The 20811-nt window shown below is 36.3% G+C and overlaps 1 protein-coding gene across 5 annotated transcripts in view; it reads right to left on the bottom strand.

Annotated features, from left to right (window-relative positions):
* LOC143295899 (ras guanyl-releasing protein 3-like) overlaps positions 1–20811 on the bottom strand; it is a 253140-nt gene that overhangs the window by 42225 nt on the left and 190104 nt on the right. For 4 of the 5 annotated variants that reach the window (XM_076607577.1, XM_076607579.1, XM_076607580.1 and 1 more), the window contains exons 16-17: positions 3251–3373; positions 592–818 (exon numbers count right to left, since the gene is read on the bottom strand). In XM_076607577.1, coding sequence (XP_076463692.1) covers positions 592–818; positions 3251–3373 — 350 coding nt within the window. Of the gene's footprint in view, positions 1–591; positions 819–3250; positions 3374–20026; positions 20160–20811 lie in introns of those variants that run through there. The other variant, XM_076607581.1, reaches the window with a different exon arrangement.

Below are 20811 nucleotides of genomic sequence, written 5' to 3'. Positions count from 1 at the left end.
TATTGTGAAAAAGATGCACACCCAGATGTTTACTGTGAAAACAGTTCATGTTCTCTAATGCATACATGTATCATCCCTTCCTACACTTTAAATAAACTATGTACAAAGAAAGTGAGTAATGTTTACTGCCACAGTCATTTCTTTTTTGTATATTGGACACTTCCATAAAGAATGTTCTGCTTCATTTTATAAATCCTAGTCCTGACAGAATCCTTTTTTCCTCTCCCCAACACATACACCAAGCCTGTCACAGAAAAGGTAAGGGATTCAAAAACAGAGACGGCAACATGGAAAGAACACAACCCCAGTCAAAGAAAGAAAAAGAAAAACCAGAAGGCATCAAAGATGTCATTCTTAGGAAATTATAAAAAATTTAAAAAAAGGGAGGGGGGCTGGGGGGGGGGGGCGGGATCAGCACCAAGTCAAGTCCCAACCTGCAGAACAGTCAAACAGCCCAAGATGGAAAAAAAAAAAGCAGTAAACACACACACACACACACACACACACACACACACAGGGAACTGAAAATGCATCAACAAGCAATAACACCCAGCACACAAAAATGAACTCCCTATACACTCACTCACGAACCTCTTCAGCTTTCAACAGGCGTTCATACAGCAATGACTGCTCCTCATAAAACTCGCCATCCACCAGTGACACCTCACGGTGACCCTGTGTGTTACGGAAGCTGTTGGTTCGGCGCTGCACTTCATCTGTCTGTGTAGATTGCTCCAGCACGTGAGAGGGGGATGACCGTTTTTGGCGCTGTGAGATTTTGCGTTTGGCGGACAGTGTCATCTCATGGACTGTGACACCTACGGAAAAAAATGACACTACATGGGCAAGATACAGCCAAAAAATCTTGACAGAAAAATGTTGACGATTTTTTGAGAACTTGAAAACATAACTAGTTTTACCTTAACCAGTTGAGTGCCTAAAGGACGTCAGCTGACGTCCTAAAAAAGGTGTTACTATAGTGCCTATAAGACGTCAACTGACGTCCTGCATATGTTCCAATTTTTCCTTCATTGGGGTTTGGTTCAATTCACATAAACAGAGTCTGATCAGTTAGTTTGATGTGTCTGGATTATAAAAATACTATTTAAATGAACATACATCAGGTAGAAGACCTCTTTCTACTCCATAATGATTTGCTAACTGACCATGTGACATGAGCATGGAAAAGGGGTGCATTATGTGCAAAAAAAGGCATTGAAAACTGTGTCCAGAAAAGCAAGTGGTCACAGTCAGTGGATTTACACAATTCTGGAAGCTGTGCTTGTGATTATGGACAGCTATAGCGATGGAGAAGGATCTCTCTTGTCTGATAATTAGTTTGAACGTGAAGGTGATTAACAACGACAGTGCTGAAACTGACAGCCCATTTGATGGTAATTCAGACCGTCCATCCAATCAGACAGTGTTGAGTGTTGGAAGAAGAGGAGGAGAGGGAGAGGAGTGATGAAAGACGATAAGTCAAATGCCAGCCAGAGCTTGTGAAGTGGGTGTGGCTGTTGGGAACCAGTGTACTCATATTTCAATACAGACTGTAGGAAATCGACAACTGCCAAATGCTGCACCATTTTCACAAAATGCAGGGTTGAACCTGCATTGAACGTGAAACACATACTTTTTGTTTCTAATGCTTTTTTTCACTCAATCAGATGGTTGACTTGTTTGCAGAGGTGGCAAGCCTGATGCACAACAGACACTTCAATCTGCCCACATGCAACTTGAAAGGAGTGAATGTCATCAAAGAACTTCACCCTCTCACTTGCAAAAGCTCTAAGCTGTCAAAAAGCTTGCCAGCTCAGTTTCTGAAACCATGATTGACCTTTTACGTTGACTCTACCCACCTTTGTCCTTGTTGGTACAGTGATTCACTTGTGTCTGCAGGAGCTGTGATTTGTTTTTATAAACTTCAATTTTTTCTACAGGTATAATCTGACAACAGGTATGCTATTTCTAGCAGCATTTTGTTTCTTTTCTTTATGGATGTCATTACATAGAGGTGGAAAGACTTTTTTGTTGCACAAAAATTATTATTTTGACTTTAAATGCCTGAACAGTTATCTATAATCAAGCTAATTGTGGAAAAAGCCCAGAAGCATAATCTACAATCATTTTCCTTCACAAAAACAGTTACTTTCTTTCTTTATCTCATAGAGTTTTTGTGCTAGGTTTTTTTGGTTTTTTTGTTGTTTTTTTTGTTTTTTTTACCCCTGAATCCTCAAAATTCCCTGGCATGGGGAGCACACTTTTTTTTCTTTCTTTCTTTTTTTTCTTTTTTTAACACAGTTCACTGGCACTCAACTGGTTAAGTGGACTTTTGAATGGGAGAATGAAAAAGTGAGTTTAAACTGTAGTGAATGATGGTTGTTTGACAGTGGGAGATCAGGAGAGGAGGGAGTGAGAGAGAGAGAGAGAGAAAGAGAGAGGTAGGAAGAGAGAGAGGGAGACAGAGAGAGAGAGAAAAAAGGAGAAGACATAGAGTGTGGGTGAGACAGGGAGGGGTGACTGTCTCTTGGCTTGATAGGAGTGGCATGTGGTGTGATGGCAAGAGGAAGAGAGAGTGCATTGTGGGGTGAGGCGACAGTTGATAGTGTGTGGACTGAGTGCATGCATGCATGCGTGCGTGTGTGTGTGTAAATCAAGAATGGGATTAGTTGTGGAGAAGTGAGAGGAAGGGTGATGAGAGGGGGATAGGAGGGGACAAGGGGCTGGGAGAGGGGTAGAGGGTTGCATAGAAAACAGAAGTTTAAAAGACTGATAAAATGGAAAAGAAGAAGAAATGGATATCTAAAGCACTGCAATAATTTCAAAGCCAACATAACCTTTCAAACCCATGAAAACTGTATGGGAGACTAAATGGCAGGGTTAAATGGTCAAACAGATTGCCCACTAGCATATAACAGTGAATGTGGGAGTTTCAGCCCACAAATGCAATGAGATAACATTTGCATAGCCACACACACACACAAACGCACATACAGTCAAAGTACACACACACACACACACACACACACACAGAGGCACGCAAATGAATATACACACATACATGTACACTCACAAACATATACACTCACCCACACACTCAGACACATGCTCATACACACTGATCACCACACACACACATGCACACACACACAAACACACACGAACACACACACACACCCCACACCAATGTTCAACAACACTCTCACAGACTGTATACATGTACCAGGCCAAGTGTGCATGCAGTATTTACCATTAGACATGGACTCAGTGCGTCTGGCCCCTCGCTCCCCTCGGCCCTCTTTGGAGTGGCTGCGATCCCGGCACTCCATCACTACCAGGTCTTTACAGTGCTTGTGGGCATTGATTCCACAGTCTGCACCATCACGTACCATACAGCACTTCTTATCTGTGTGTGTGTGTGTGTGTGTGTGTGTGTGTGTGTGTGAAAGTCAAATATTTATTTCATTATGGTAAACTGAACAAGCAACAACTGCTTTAAAAAAAAAAAAAATCATATCAAGCCTTCTACAAAAAAACAGAAGAAAGAACAAGCATAAAAATGCAAATAAATACAAGGATAGTGTGAAAATGAAATACAGAATTGCATTTCTACTTCACACACACGAACACACACACACACGCGCACACACACACACACACACACACACACACACACACACACAAGCTTGAGAATGAATAAACCAAGTCCACTCCATTCCCGTACTCATATATTCTCTTAGATAAATTCACTGCCAACACAAGAATACACAAACTATTTCACAATTAACAAAAGAACCATTAAACAAATATATTACACTTATATGAATAGACCATTGGATATGGACTCGGTGCATCTGGCCCCTCGCTCCCCTCAGCGAATTCAAAACTATGGAAAACCAACTTGTGATTTTAACAATAATAGATAGTTCTTATATGGTGCAAACTCCCAATTATAAAGGGCTCTAAGTGCCTCACATGAAACAATACATTCCATAACTATAGACATTAGTGACCAGATTATGTCATCGATGATGATACAAAAGGTTATATTGGATTTGATGAGATTATGTCATCGATGATGATACAAAAGGCTATACTGGATTTGATGAGGACTCACTTGTGCTGAAAATGGAAATCAGGTAAGCAGTCAGTAGGAACAACATACTGTAGCACCATTATTACTATGCAGAACAGATGAAGAAAAGAAGACAAGAGAGGCAAGGCCTTCAAGATTCACTTGTGATACACTTAAAAAAACAAAAATCTAATCGTTAAAATGTGTTCTGTATTTGTTGTTATAAAGCTTCGGGTTAAAAGAAAAAAAAAAAAAAGGTCCTAACAGCAGATTCGAACTCCGCATGTTTGGGTGAGAAGAAACTGTCTTACCCATTACACTATCATAAAATTTAATATTTAAACATGCTTTTTTAAAGAGCGATAAATCAATTGCGGTATTTGTGGTGAGAACGCTGTTTAAATCATATTATTCTGGTGTATTTTGTGCATTCAAAAAATCTTTATGGGCAATTAAAAATTTTTAAGTCTGCGGTAAAGGAGATGTGGCTATCGCCACAATCACACTGCAACATTTAGCCGTTTTCTCTGGATCTAGATAGATGTACAAGTTTCAGTTAGTTACACCCGGTTGACATGGTCGATTCAATTTCTCTTTTATGTTCATTCTAGTTTAATAGTTTTAAAGTTGATATGAAAATTGAGTATTTTGTTAAACTAATAACATGTAGAGCCAAGTACGAGTACTTCTAAATGTCGTATGAAATGAAAAGGACTTCATTTTGAGAAAAGTCACGACTGGAAATTTTTTACGTTTCATCAAGGGTATTAACTCTCATGGTTTATTGTTCTTAACTGTGAATTCCAACTGATTTTATTGATATTTTTATGGCAGTTTGGGGCATAATCCAGTAAGTGATGACGCGTTCACATATCTTTCTCTGCATAAATATTTAACGGTCTCCTTTTCCAACTTTCCATCACATGTTATCGTGTATTGTTAATTGAATATTGGATTGAACGGGCAGGTCAACAACTTGAAACAAAATTGCGTCGTTCGCGTTCGCGATGAATATGAGCACATGCTTTCAATGTGTATAAATATGTGTACGCAACTGATTTTTGTCCATGACCTTCAGGGCTCAGCCAATAGATCTATAAAGTCCACTCGTCGTACTGATTTTAGTATTTTCCGAAAAAGACCACTTGGGCGAATGAACATAGTGAAAGCCCAGTACACTGAGGGTAAAACACACAAGCTTTTTATGCATTGAGTATGATTTCAAAATGTAATGTTTTAGATGAGAAAGATCAGTTTAAAGCAAATTAACCCCCCTAGCATTAATTACAGATTAATTTCCCTTGTATTTTACTATCTGCACCAAAGACATGCAAAAGAAAGATAACTTCCATGCTTAGCAAAAAAGTTCCTGTTTGAACAAAAAATAATAAAAATGACTGCTCTTGCTGTGTCAGAATATCAGATCAAAGTGCCAAGTTTAGAGAATAAAAAAAATATATATAACAGTAAATTCAGTTTGCATATAATCTGGCTTCTTTTTAATTTTTTTGTGCCCATCCCAGAGGTGCACAATATTGTTTTAAACAAGATGACTGGAAAGAACTGAATTTTTCCTATTTTTATGCCAAATTTAGTGTCAACTGACAAAGTATTTGCAGAGAAAATGGCAATGTTATAGTTAACCACGGACACACAGACACACACACACACACGCAGACAACCGAACACCGGGTTAAAACTCGAAGACAAATGGAATGAATGCACCAATTGAATGCTTCAAAATTGATTTCTTATTCAGAAATTTTGATTGGAAAAGACATGGAAATAAATGACGAGCTAAAGATGAAAGTTCCAGATGAACTTGAAGAAACTGAAATGTTTGATGACGAAAATACATTTGAGTATAAAAAGGAAATAACTAAAGTGAAAATCCAAAAGCCTTGACTTTGTGGGGAAAAAACAAGAACAAACAAACAAAAAACCCCCAGAAAATCGCAAAAAAGGGACACAATAATACATGAAATGATCAAAAGCAATCTTATGGTTATGTTCCCTGTCATGCAAAAGACATACAATGCAATGTATACAACAGCTGTGTATGTAGACAATTGGAAGACTGGTGTCAATATCCCTTTGTATAAAAATGGCAATCTCATTGGATCCAATTGGGTAAAGTATTCCACATGATCCTGAATACAAGAATAAATTGAATATCTGAAATTAAGCACATTTTGATCAAACAAGCTGGATTCAGAAAAATACTATGGAACCACTGAACAATTTTTTGTTTTAAAAAGACTAATGTAATAGATGAGATGAAAATTCTATTAAAAAAAAAAAAAAAAAAAAATCAACAACAACAGTTAACTATATGACTGTTTTGTTTATTTTCAAAAAGCGTTTGGCATGATGCAGTGCTACTGAAGCGACACCAAATAGGAATGAAAGGTAAATATTTTGATATCAAAATATGTATACAAATGCTGAAATCAAAACAAAATCTCAGGACTGTTTAAACAGAGAATTTATTATACAAAAAGGGAGTACCTCAGGGAAATACGCTTAGCCCAACCCTATTCCCCTAACATTTCTATGAATTATATCACCACAGATTTGAGCGATATGAACTCCCCATGATTGACAGTACTTACTCATCTAGAATCCCATGTCTTTTATATGCAGCTGGTTTAGTTTATTCTATTGTTACCTGATATTTAACAAACTTGAAAACATGCCTCTGGTTTATTCTTCCATTGAACACAACCACTTTAGTTTTCTGCACAGTAACATTATCTCTTTCACTGCCATAGGTGATAGTTTACTAGACAGTGCACCGCCTATTTTTGTTGACGTCAAGGGGTCATATTGATGAGACCATTTTTGACTCACTTGTGTAAACAAAGTGAGTATGTTTTAACCCGGTGTTCGGTTGTCTGTGTGTGTCTGTGTGTCTGTGGTAAACTTTAACATTGACATTTTCTCTGCAAATACTTTGTCAGCTGACACCAAATTTGGCATAAAAATAGGAAAAAATCAGTTCTTTCCAGTCATCTTGTTTAAAACAATATTGCACCTCTGGGATGGGCACAAAAAAAAGAAAAGAAAAAAAAAGCCTAATTATATGCAAACTGCATTTACTGTTATATTTATATCTTTTGTATTCTCTAAACTTGACACTTTGACCTCTTATTCTGACACAACAACAAGAGGAGTCATTATTATCATTCTTTGTTCAAACAGGAACTTCTTTTGCTAAGCATGGAATTTTTATTTATTTTGCAAACGTTTTTGGTGCAGATAGTAAAAAAGGGAAATTACTCTGTAATTAATGCTACGGGACTTAATTTGTTTTAAACTGATCTTTCTCATCTTAAACATTACATTTTGAAATTATTTTGTGAATTTGAACTTTGATATTGGATTTCTTCAAACTTGCTCACACACACACACACACACATGTGAGAGTGAACACTGAACACTGAACACTTTAATGTCAATAGCTTTACAGCCCTAATGACATGGGGGTTCATAATACAAATAACAACATGCATCAATAGTAATAATATTGATGAAAACCAAAGCCAAAACGAAATCAATCAATCTGTGCAACAAAGTGCAGTTCGATCATTCATTCAAAGTAATGGCATGTAGTGAGAAATAAAAACAAAAACATATATAAATGAATAACATAAATATTTTCCATATCAGAATGACAACACAGATTTCAATTTTCACAATGAGCAACACCTGATACTATTTTATTATTGTTTAGTTTTTTTTCGTCGCATGTTATTCGCTTCGGCAATATATTTTGCAAGTGACTGTAGTGAAGTTTCCTGATTTAGATTAAGCACTCCAAAAATATCTTCATTCTTTGCTAAATTTGTTTTAAATACAACACATTTTTCTCGAATATCGTCATAAGCTTTACAACTAAACAAAAAATGTAATTCATCCTCCCTTAAATGACCGCACATCGGACAAGGGGAGAGTAACGAGGGCTCAGTCTGAAACCACTTTTCATAAGCATTCAAACCAATCGTTCTCGTTCTAAATCTGGCGAGACCTGTTCGGTGCCACTTGTTTGTCACGACTGTGATATATTTTTCTGTTTGAAATATACTTTTAAAACTATAAAACCATCTATATTTCTCAGTGCTTTCCATTTTACAGTGCCAATTCTGTTTATATGAAGCAATTAGCCTATCTTTGAATTCTGAAACAAATCCTTCTACACATCCAACTCCCTGACACATCCACACAATCCCAAATCCATTTACAGTTAATGTCTTTTTTACAAAATATACCCAGTTTTCCTTCCCTCTCTCATGTTCATTTACTAACATTTCATACGCCTGCTTACATAATCTCGATGTGGGTAGCCTTATTAATTTTAACCAATATTTTATACATTTCACACATGATTTAATATATAATGGGTATCTACCACTTTCTCCATATAATACAATATTTGAAGCATGTAATGGAACATTTAAAAAAACGTTTAATTGCTAATGTATGTACTTTTTCTAAATCTTTGTTATCAGAAAGTTCCCAAATTTTGGCACCGTATGTTATCATGGGTTCTATTTGAGAGAGAGAGAGAGATTCAGATTCAGATTCAGATTATTTATTCATTAATAGGCTTAGGCCCCTCATGAAGGGGTAAGTGACAATATAAGTAATAACAAACAAAATGAAAATATATAACCAACCATAATAAGTACAAAAATTACATAAACGCTGCAATGAAGTACAGCATCTTAAGATATCACGATATCCCGAAATTTAAATGCCTGGTGTAAAAACAGTGCCAGATTCCATATATCTGCAAGTCTCATGGATGACAATAATAAACTCAGTTTGAATAAACATGGCTGTTGATAGTACTTAGGTGGTATATATTTTTCTCTAATTCTACAAAGAGCTGGACAACGAAAAACAAAATGTACCTCGTCTTCTTTACATAGTCAGCAAATTAAATCAATGTCAGTAAAATCTCTGTATCTATAGTAATGTGTAGCTAAATCTGACACGCCTAACCTAAAACTTGTTGTTACATACTTCAAATACATGTCCATGTTACGTAGCAAGTACTGTTTAACATCATGAGTATGTCCATAAGTTCTATACAAACTAAATCTTTCATCACTATTTTGAATATGGTAATTCCAGTCCTGCCATCTACAATCAATCAAGCGTTGCCGGAAAAGTCTTACAAACTGATTTATACTACCAACACCTTGATTCAACCATACATCACCAAATCCATATCTAAATAAACAAATACGTACATCTGTGACCCAATTTCTCTTTCTCCTAATATCTAACTCAAACAACATTTTGTAAGCTCTATAAGGTATTCTATAATCTTCCATTTGTAACAACTTAAGCCAATAACGTATACACTGTATAGCAGAGTTAATATATATCGGATGTCTATTTGTTTCACCATAAACAAGATCATTAGGTGTATGCAGATCTACGCCCAGAAATTTCTTCAATGCAAACAAGTGCACAGATTCCAACATGGCCTTATGCAGACCCCATAATTCAGAACCATATTGCATGACGGGTTGTACCTGAGCATCAAAAAATTTCAAAAACAATTGTAGAGAAGCATTATTTAACGAAGATAATCTTTTTATAACACACAATAAGACATTTTTGGCCCTGCTAGCAAGATCTTTACAAGCAGAAACAAAGCTCAAACGTGTAGTAAAATTTATCCCCAAATATTTATAAACACTGACAACAGGCATTGTAGTACTATCATAAAACCATCTTTCCCATGAACTTAAATATCCCCGCTTTCTAAATACAATGATGTTACTCTTACACATGCTGACTTTCAGTTGAAGGGAACTTGCTGCATGTTGTAAGTTATTCAGCTGAGTCTGTAGACCAACAATAGTTTCTGACAAAAGTAAAACGTCATCTGCTAACAACAAGATAAATAATTCAAATGCATCAAAAGAAAAAGTGGCACCATGTCTTCCGTTATTAATTACATCAATGGCCAGTTCATTTATGAAAAGGGAGAACAACACTGGACTGCACACATCACCTTGTTTTACTCCAGCTGTACAGGCTATAAAATCTGTCAACTGTGCACCACATCTAATTCTACATTTAACGGTATCATAAATACTCCAAATACACTTATACAATTTACCTCTTATACCATTTTTCAACAATATTGGCCATAGCAGATGTCTGTTTATGGAGTCGAAGGCTTTCTTGAAATCAATGAAGGATACATAAAGTTTACGATTATTAGAAAATTGCTTTTGTACCAGTGCCAAAAGAGCAAACATATGATCTGTTGTTGAATATTCTTTCTTAAAGCCGGCTTGGTGGTCTCCGGTAATGTCATTTTCTTGTACCCATTCTTGTATTCTATTATTTAATATTGTACTAAACATTTTGTTACTTATATCACTAAGACAAATGCCCCTGTAGTTATTTGGATTGTTGACATCTCCTTTCTATAAAAAAAAGGTAAAATAACTGATTCTGTCCAGCTTTCAGGAAAGATACCCTTGTCAAATAGTGTATTAAATAATTTAACAAAAAAACTGTATAACATGGTCATTTGAATTCTTATACATTTCACCAATAATACTATCCGGCCCAGCAGCTTTATGATTTTTCAGTTTCCTCATTGAATATAATACTTCCTCCCTAGAAACTGAACGGTTCATATAGTCATTAGACTCAACATACTGAACATCCCCATTTACATTATCACTAGCTGTATCTATTTCTAACAACGATTTAAAGTGATTAAACCATGTGTCGATACTGATGTCATTTCTTGGTTGTTTTCTTTTAAATGAGGTTGTGAACAGCTTCCCAGAGCTCTTTCTGGTTCTGTATAGATGTGACAAGTTGATCTAACAATGCATCGTTAAACTGTTTCTTTTTTCTTTTCAACATTTTTTTGTATTCATGTTTGACTTGATTAAATTCATAGCAAACATTCCCATCCAAAGAATGTCTGCATTTCGCTAATAGTCTTCTTACTTTTCTTTTTTCAATCTTACACTCTTGATCAAACCAATCATCAAACTTTCTGTTATTACCAATATAGATACGTTTCTTCATGCAGTCAGCACGTAAGAGAGATAGATAGATAGAGAGAGAGAGAGAGAGAGAGAGAGAGAGAGAGAGAGAGAGAGAGAGAGAGAGATAACAAGAAAAAAAATCTTTATACATGAGGATACATAAATATTTATTAAATGAAAGAGTTGTTTGTTGTGCTCACATGTGTGTGTGTGTGTGTGTGTGTGTGTGTGTGTGTGTGTGTGTGTGTGTGTGTGCGAGGTTCTGTAACAATAATTGGGCACAAAATACATTCAAATGTGGAATGTATTTACTGAATCAGATGTGTATAAGAAAGAGACAAGAGAGAGATTACATGAGGATAATTGATATATGATAAAGGAACGTTTGTTGTGTTCATATATATATATATTATGTATTTGTGTGCACATGTTTTGAGCACAAAATAGTTTCAAATGTGGAATGCATTTACTGAATTAGAGGTGCATGACAGAGAGACAGAGAGAGAGAGAGAGAGAGAGAGAGAGTACAAGAAAAAAATCTTTATACATAAGCATACATAAGAGAGAGAGAGAGAGATTACAAGAAAAAAATCTTTATACATGAGGATACATAGATATTTATTAAATTAAAGAGTTGTTTGCTGTGTTCACATGTGTGTATTTCTCTCTCTCTCTCTCTCTCTCTCTGTGTGTGTGTGTGTGTGTGTGTGTGTGTGTGTGTGTGTGTGTGTGTGTGTGTGTGGTTCTGTAACAATAATATAGTAATAATAATATAGTATGACTGACAGCAGTTTACATAACTGATTTCAGACTGCTGGGAAACAACCCTGGCCTGACTGATCCATTCCAGGGGGTTGAACCATGCACCTTGTGTATGGAATGTAACTGAACTTTATTCTTATATGAAGCTGAATCCTTTTTCACTTAAACAAAATGCAAAAATTTTAGTTTGAACAATCATTTGAAACAAATAGCCATGCACATTGTTAATATCTATATTTATTTTTAAAACAAATTTGAGTTTGAACAATCATTTGAAACACATAGGCATGAACATTGTTAATATCTATATTTATTTTTTCACACTGTATTACACTTTTTCTCAACAATCATAACCTTATAATTATGTAATTAACAGTTTTTGTTTTTCATACATAGTAAAAAGCTCACTGTTCAGTTACATATTATGTATTTATATAAATACATGTATAAAATGTAACTGACCTATACTTATCATTTGAATTTTGATTTTCATGTGCGAGCATGTCATGCAGCTGCATACTCAAATAGTGTATCAATGACTTTGAAGTTTACACCAGAAAAAGAGTCTAGATTATGAAGTAATTATATATATATATATATATATATATATATATATAAAATTGTAATCATAAAGCAGACAGGCACATTGTCAATACCCATATTGAGTTTTTCACATTGTATTAATTGTTTTCTCTACGATTAAGCTTATAATGCATTATGTAATAGTTTAACAATAAGTTCAGTTACATCTGATATATTTATACATGTATAAAATGTAACTTAACTTTATTACCTATCTTGTGTGTGTCTGTGTGTGTGTCTGTATGTTGGTCACACTTAGGTGCATTTCCTTTTTCATTTAACCAAAAACAAACTATTTTTTTCCTTTGTGACTTTAATTTTGAAAAAAAAAAGAAAAAAAAAAAGTGTGAAATCCAACACAACTTTGTGTGGCCTATATTTCTATGTTGTGAGGTGCACATGACTTTTGTTTTGCAATTGATTTTTTGTGTGTTTTGATTCAGTTGTTGTAGTAAGTGCATGTCACAAGTGAGTCTAGAAGGCCTTGCCTCTCTTGTTTAAAATGTTTTCCATGCTGCATTTCTCTATTTAGCACTTCATGTAATTCTTTCACCAAGAGATTTTTATATGAATGTTTCTTTTGTTTTACCAGTCTGTTGTATACTTTACATTTAGCAAAATATTTTTGATGCAAAGAATGCTTGTACGGCTGCCTATTCAACCCCTTCAGTACCAGGTGTCATTTTGGATTGGGCTTCCTAATTGCCACGCGTTTTTTTGTTGCAAAGGGTAATAAATAACAAAAAAAATTATAGTACATATCTGCTACAAGAAAATTTCATTCCCCATATCTCTTTTAAAGGAAAATGAACAGACTATCAATTTCTGAAAGTTTGTAGCTTCCTAAAAGTATTGGTTAACAATGAGTGAACCACAAATGTGAGAAAGAAATATTTCATATACTTTCTGAATATATGTTATAGATTGTTCGTAACAGCAGCTAAAATGAACCTAGAAAATATATGAAAAATAAAAACTAAATTTGCTGTAACATTATGTGCACATAGTGATAGATTATGATCCAAAAATTCTGGAATTCTACACATTTTCAACCCATCATTCAGTTACAGTTCCTTAGCAATGACAGAAGAAATGTCGCCAGCAAACTGTTTCTTTTAGCTGGTTATTTAAAGACAAATAGAAATAAAACATAAATAAGCGCAGACACACACACACACACAGTCTGTGCCACGCCCACTCACCTCATGCTCACTTTCAGACAACATTGAAGAGGTTAACAGTGACCCAGTTGGCACACAGTGCAGGGGAGGGAGATGAGTACTATTCAGAATTTGCCTGCAGGTGATAGCTCTTCCCTTCTTTGAAATGCCAGTGTGATTTTCAAAAACCATGCTTCTCGAGTGATTCATGCAACTCACAACCTTGTTCCACCCCCTTCATCAAACACCTTCCCCCTCCTTGCCTTGAATAAGGGGATGGATTGTCTTTGAGGTCAACTCTAGCTCAGCCAGACTCAGTGAGTGACTGTTGTGGCGATCGGTCATGCTGTTTTTGCTCTCCCAAACCGAGTGTGACAGAGTGCGACTGAGTCAAGTTCGCTGGAGAGAGCAAGAGACTGATAGTAAATTGACATGCTTTCTGACCGGGAGGGGGTTTGTTTTTATAACTGTTCCCGCTGTCCCTTTAGAAAAGACTTTAAAAATCAGCATTTTCAAAGCAAAAAGTTATCATAAAGAAAAGAAACTGGTAAAAAAAAACCAAACCCAGTAACATACTCAAGGTGCGTGGAGAAAGACCACCATGCATCACAGTGCACAAAAGATGTGTGTAAATCTTGTAAGCACCCAGGACACAAACAGGGAGACCCAGAATGTGACTTTGTTAACTCTGATCCATCAAGGAAAGACAGCGAAAGTGTGAATGGTGAGAGAATGGAACGAGAGAGTTGGGGTGACAGAAGAGTGGAGAATGAGAGGAGCAAAAGAGTTGAGCATGAGAAAGAGGAGAAAAGTTTGACAGGAAAAAAAAACAAACTCGGATAAACAGATCAGGGGGCGTTCAAAGACTCGCTAGACAACTGTCTGCTCCTCAATGCAGATCAGCAATTCTCCAAGACAAAGGTCGGAGACGCCCAAGCGTCACACATCTGGTGAGACCAGCAGCCCATAGACTTCTGGCAAGCAAGCAAGGCAAGATGGTAGACCAGTTGACCAGCCTCCATCCCCAGACTCTGACAATGATGAAGAGGAGGTATGCGACTGACCGCTTGCACTGTTTCCTGTTCAAACTCTCGATGACCTGGCTTCGACTTCTGGACTACAAGTTATAATTGTGATTTTGGGATAAGAAACTGTAAGCTGAGAAGCTTGCTAGATATGAAACAACACAAACCCTTTAAATGGATAAGTTAAGAATTACTTCTGTTAATGTTAGAGGATTAAAAAACAAATTTTAAAGATCTTCAGTATTCCATTAACTGAAAAACAAACATTATGATATTATATGTATACAAGAAGCTCACTTAACGAAAACTGACGTACCAATTTGGGAAAAAACAATGGGGAGGGAAAGTCTTTTAAAATGAAGGAACGAACAGAAGTAAAGGAGAAGCTATCCTAGTTTCCAAGTAATTCACTGGAAAGGTAGATTTAAAACTGGCACAAAACAGAATTCTCGCTGTTTCAGTAAGAAATGATTGATAGACTTATTTCAGCAAATGTTTTTGCACCAAACAACTCCAGGGAAAAACTTGCCTTTTTTGAGGAACTGCATGAACAAATATCTGCTCTTAGTGATAACAATCTCCTATTAATGGAAGACTTCAATTGTGTGCTTGATAATCAGTTAGATATAATAGCAGGTCAGCCTCATCGCGATACCGAAGTCAACAAGTTTAAGAAATTAATTAAGTCTTTAGAACTGATAGATACCTGGAGGACTTTCCATAATATTGAAAAAGACCATAACTGGAGCAGAAGCAACCCATTCATTGCCAGGCGACTCGATCATTGTTTCGCCTCAGAGGGCATGATGCACTTCTGCATATCTAGTGAACTCCAGCACATTCCTAGCTCTGATCATAAAACATTAGAAATAGAACTTAATGATAGTGTTTTCTCACATGGTCCAGGCTTCTGGAAATTTAACAACAGCCATCTGAAAAACAAGATATTTACCCAACAAATGAGTGATCTCCTTGAAACCCCTATAGGTAATTATAGCAAAGAATATGATTCTAACATTACAAGAAGGGAACTATGCAAATTTGATATAAGAAATTTTTGTATTGAATTTGGGAAAAAAAACTGTCAAAAACATAATTAATTTCAAAATATACAAAAGCAGATGAAAAAAGAACTGTTAACTAAGAATCCAACAAATGTAGAAGGGCACGTTTGTTACAACTGAAGCAAAAGTTAGAAATACTGCAGTTGGAGAAAGCAAAAGGCGCTCAGGTAAGGTCAAGAATAAAGTGAATTAAGGAGCGGGAACGTAACACAAAATATTTTTTGTAGTTTTGAAAAATCTAGGGGGAAAAGAAAGACTAAAACTGGATTATGCAAACAAACTGGTGAAATCATGACAGACCAAAACAATATTTCACAAGAACAGGTATCATTCTACAAAAATCTCTACAACCAAAACACTGCAATAGAAAATGTTACTGAGGTAGCCAATACGTTCAAAGAAAATGAAAATGAAACTTTCACAAAACCTGTCTGAAGTGAGGGTGTGTGATGTTTCCTAGGTTGGCTGGTTGTTTGGACTTGCAGGAATGGTGGAGGGAATGACAGAGGTTGTGAATACATGTGTTTGTTTTGAATTTGCTGTAGCTGTTCATAATGTTTTGTATTTTGTGTATTTGTATTTCTTTTTATCACAACAGATTTCTCTGTGGGAAATTTGGGCTGCTCACCCCAGGGAGAGCGCATCGCTACACTACAGCGCCACCCTTTTTAAAAAAAATTTTTATATCTTTTCCTGCATGCAGTTTTATTTGTTTTTCCTATCGAAATGGATTTTTCGACATAATTTTGCCAGGAACAACCCTTTTGTTGCCATGGGTTCTTTTACGTGTGCTAAGTGTATGCTGCACACAGGACCTCGGTTAATCGTCTCATCCGAATGACTAGCGTCCAAACCACCACTCAAGGTCTAGTGGAGGGGGAGAAAATATCGGCGGCTGAGCCATGATTCGAACCAGCACGCTCAGGTTCTCTCACTTCCTAGGTGGACGCGTTACCTCTAGGCCATCATTCCACTTTTATGTTATGATTAAGAGATGCCATGAAAATATATGTGTTCCTATCATTGTGGTTGTGTTCATGAGAAATATTAATAATGTTTATTATTTTGGGATAAATTAAATTGAGTTAAAATTTAAATGCATTATTGCATTGGATGGGTGGGATAGGTTGGGTGCGACCCAAATCTTTTAGAAGTGTCAGAAACTGACACTTTGCCATTCCTAGTTTTTTTTCTTCCATTGTTCCTGTTTGGACGGTTCCACTCCTCTGCTGGTTGCAGCTGTGGGCTGGACGGAGGTCTGCATGATGTGGGACTGGCACTGTGTTCTGTGGCGGTGGTGACAACATCGTCGATGACAACAGCGACGACGACAACAGCGTCGGCTGGAAGGACTTGTCAGGCTGTGTTAAGTGCTGTCCCCCAACTTACTGTCTCCCTTATCCCATCCATTCCTGACCACTATATCTTCGAATGTTTGTATGCGCGTGGGTGTGGTAGTCGTGACAGTATTGTTTTGTTTGTGTTAAATGTCATGTTTGTAAATACCAAATATCATTTTTGTTTGTTTGTTTGTTTGCTTTTTGAATAAATGTTATAATTTCAAGTGGACTTTGGTCGTTCCGACTGGTTCGGAGGGCTGACAGATTTGTTGTGGAGTTTTTGTCATCATTCGTCCGTCTATCTGTCAGCCACAGCGTGACAGTTACAGACTCATTCATCAATTTATTTCACAATGGAAAACTATCATTCGCACAAAAGCATGGCTTAATCACTCTTTTACACAAAGTTAAAGACCTAGATAGGGACAGGCTAGATAATTGGAGACCCATAACACTTACCAACTCTGACTATAAGATATTAGCAAAAGCTTTAGCAGAGAGGCTCAACAAAGTAATACTTAACCTAGTAAATGAGCATCAGGTAGGGTTTATTAGAAACATAAATATTGCCACTACAATAAGATCTACAGATGATACGATTAACTATTTAAACAAAACAAACAAAGCTGGATATCTACTAGCAGTTAGTTTCTCTAAAGCCTTTGATTCTGTTTCTAAAACATTTATGCTACATATATTCAAAGTATTTGGTTTTGGTACTGACTTTCGCAGATGGGTATATGTTTTGAATAATGAGATTTCAAGTTCTATAAACCACGGTTAATGGATCTCTGAACCTTTCAATGTTTCATGTGGTATTAGACCAGGATGCCCTTTTTCACCCCTAGCCTTTGTTTTAACCGTAGAATTATTAGCCATTAAAGTTAGAAATACAACAGAAAGAAACCAACTTCTGACATGACACATACAGCTTATTCAAAAATAAAACAAATGGCTGACAACACAACATTATTCCTAAACCACAAAAATGATATCAATAAATCATTGGATATATTTAGATTGTTTGAAACCTTTTCAGGACTTAAGTTAAACCTACAGAAAACAAAAGCTTTAAAAATCGGCAGTCAGAATGGAGAGGTACACATGCCAATATCAGTGGTAAGTCAAATTTTAGGGATCTGCTTTGAATCTGATGGCAAAAGAAATTGAAGAAAACTGGCTACATAGATTAGATCATATTGACTGATGCAGTCGCCTGTCAGTCTGACGGATGAGCAGGCAGGCAGGCTTATCTGTTGGTGTGTGTCCTCATATGGGAGAAGAGGCCGATTCTGGATGCGCAGCACTTCCCACAGGTGTTGCAAGGGAAAACGTCTCCAGAAGTTGAGCCCTGCTTCCTTCGCTCACACTTGATGGCCAGCATCCTCTTGTTTTCAAACATCTTTATGCCACTAGAGCACAGCATCCACCAGCGAGAGTGGTCAAGGGCATTAGATCATATAAACCAGTTAATAAGTGAATGGAACAAAAGAGATCTCAGTACCCAAGATAAAGTTGTTGTTATTAAAACATTCTTAATTAGTCAGTTCATTTTTGTAGTTCAGTCTATTGGGTTGCCATCCACAATCTTACGTAGAATCAACACTATTCTATATAGATCTATTTGGGGGAAAAAAAAAAAAAAAAAAAAAAAAAAAACCAGCAACAGAAAAGCATTTAAAAACGTTAAACAAAAAGTAATGTAGTCTGGTTATGAAGATGGAGGTCTTGTTATGACGAATATGACTGATCTACAAAAATGCTCATATTTACAATGGGCTGGAAAATTATCTGATTCCACAGAACACCACAGCTGGAGTCTATAATTCCAAAATGGCACATTGGAAAACTACCAAAACACAACGTCTTTCATATTAACTGTAAAACAGAAAAAATAAAGGGCTTAGAAGAAAAAAAAAAAAAAAAAAAAACAATTTTTGGAAAGATGTGATAAAATCCTACTTAGATTACAAGAATATTACAAAACTGGAAGAAGTAACTCAAACTACCTTCCAAAGTCAGCTACGTTAATGACATACATTAAACAATCCACTATTCTTCCAAAACTGGCAAAGAAGAAGGGATTGTACGAATCAAACACATATTACATCTCACAGATTACTGTCATTGAAAGAGATATATGGCATATTTGGTCAAATTAGAGCAAGTACAATCCTTGAATACAACCTGTTAGTCAATGCTATCACTAACTCCTGGATTCAGTGGATACAGACAGGACAACAACAGACAGACGACCAGACAAGTGACGTTAACAAATTTAACACCAAGCCAAAACAGATAAAGAAACCACTAACAACAAACAAGGAACCAGACACCCCTTCCGCTTTCATTTTGGGGTGCAGGAAATTTTATTTTGAACTAAACAACATAGACTGGGTGAGAGCAAAAGAAGTCACAAAAAAAGTAAGATTAAAGATTTTTACACTGGAAAATTCTTCACAATATCTATCCAACAAATACAATTCTAAACAAAATGAAAATTAAAGAAAACAAAAAAGTGCTCTTACTGTTGTGATACAGTAGACTACATTGAACACTTTTTCTGTGAATGTCCGGAAGTACACAACCTTTGGGCTTTCACTGAAGAGACAATTCATTACAAAGTGAATGTCAAGTTGAAACTTTAAAATTGGGATATATTGTTTGGGGTGAATAAATATCCGCCTACCAAGGGAAATTACCACTATATCAATTAACTTAGTGGGGAAAATGTGCAGAAGTATTGTGAAATAAAAAACAGAATCAGCTATACCCTTACAGTATATTTCTGAGAAGGAAACGAAACTATGAAATTTATCCGTATGAAGCAATGTTTAGGTGAAATGATCATCCACATTATGATTAAGTAACTACCACACTGGTCAAAGGCATATATACATGCGCATACATATTCGCACCTGTAACTCATCCCCAACCTATCCCCTTCTCTCCCCCCCCCCTTGATAATGTGCCTAATTTAACTCCTTTTGTTTATTCCGCTTCTTTTTTTCTATGACATAGTGGTGCCGTGGCCAGCTTCCTTAGTCGGCGTGTCCGGCTGGAGGCTAATCCTGATCACTTCCTGCATTTGTCCTGGCGTCCATTTTTCCCATTTTGTTGTTGCTGGTTATTTATAACTGAATTGTTAGTATGTGTTCTGATGAGCTTGATTTCATAATTTCAGTATTTTCTTTCTTTATGACTATTATCATTATTTGTATATCTTTATCCCTAAAATGAACTTACACAGTAGCCCACCCACACACTCATACACACACACACACATTTGAGCAACTGAAAACTCAGACACCTACATACATGTACCTCATTACTGAAATTGTCCATGATACATGAATAGTCAAATGTGGATAGTTGTAATAATACTGCTGTAAGCTTACATAGAACACTACATACAAAAAGGAAACTGTGCATTTATTGGAAAATTAATGTGGAAAAAAACAACAACAGCAACAAAACAACACCTCTAGGTCAACCACAGAGCTGTTCTTGGCCTTCTGGTCATTCTCCATTTCCTTTTATTACAAGACCTAGCTCTCCAATATCCCCCATCTCCACCCTCTCTGCAAATCATCACTTTCACTTTCATTCATGTCAAGCACACTACAAAGTGCATCATCTTCAATTACTTAAAGCTTGTGCTACATCTTGGGTGACAAATTCACAAAGGGTGTTTGCAACCTGCTGCTGTTTCAAGCCACTAGAGCAAGTTTGTGTTTCATCGTCTGCCATCTTAAAATTTTCTAAGAGGGGTACT

Source organism: Babylonia areolata, chromosome 21 (assembly GCF_041734735.1).
Source record: "Babylonia areolata isolate BAREFJ2019XMU chromosome 21, ASM4173473v1, whole genome shotgun sequence".
NCBI lineage: Eukaryota > Metazoa > Mollusca > Gastropoda > Neogastropoda > Buccinidae > Babylonia > Babylonia areolata.
The sequence above is the reverse complement of the archived record's forward strand: the minus strand, read 5'-3'. Positions and strand labels throughout refer to the sequence as shown.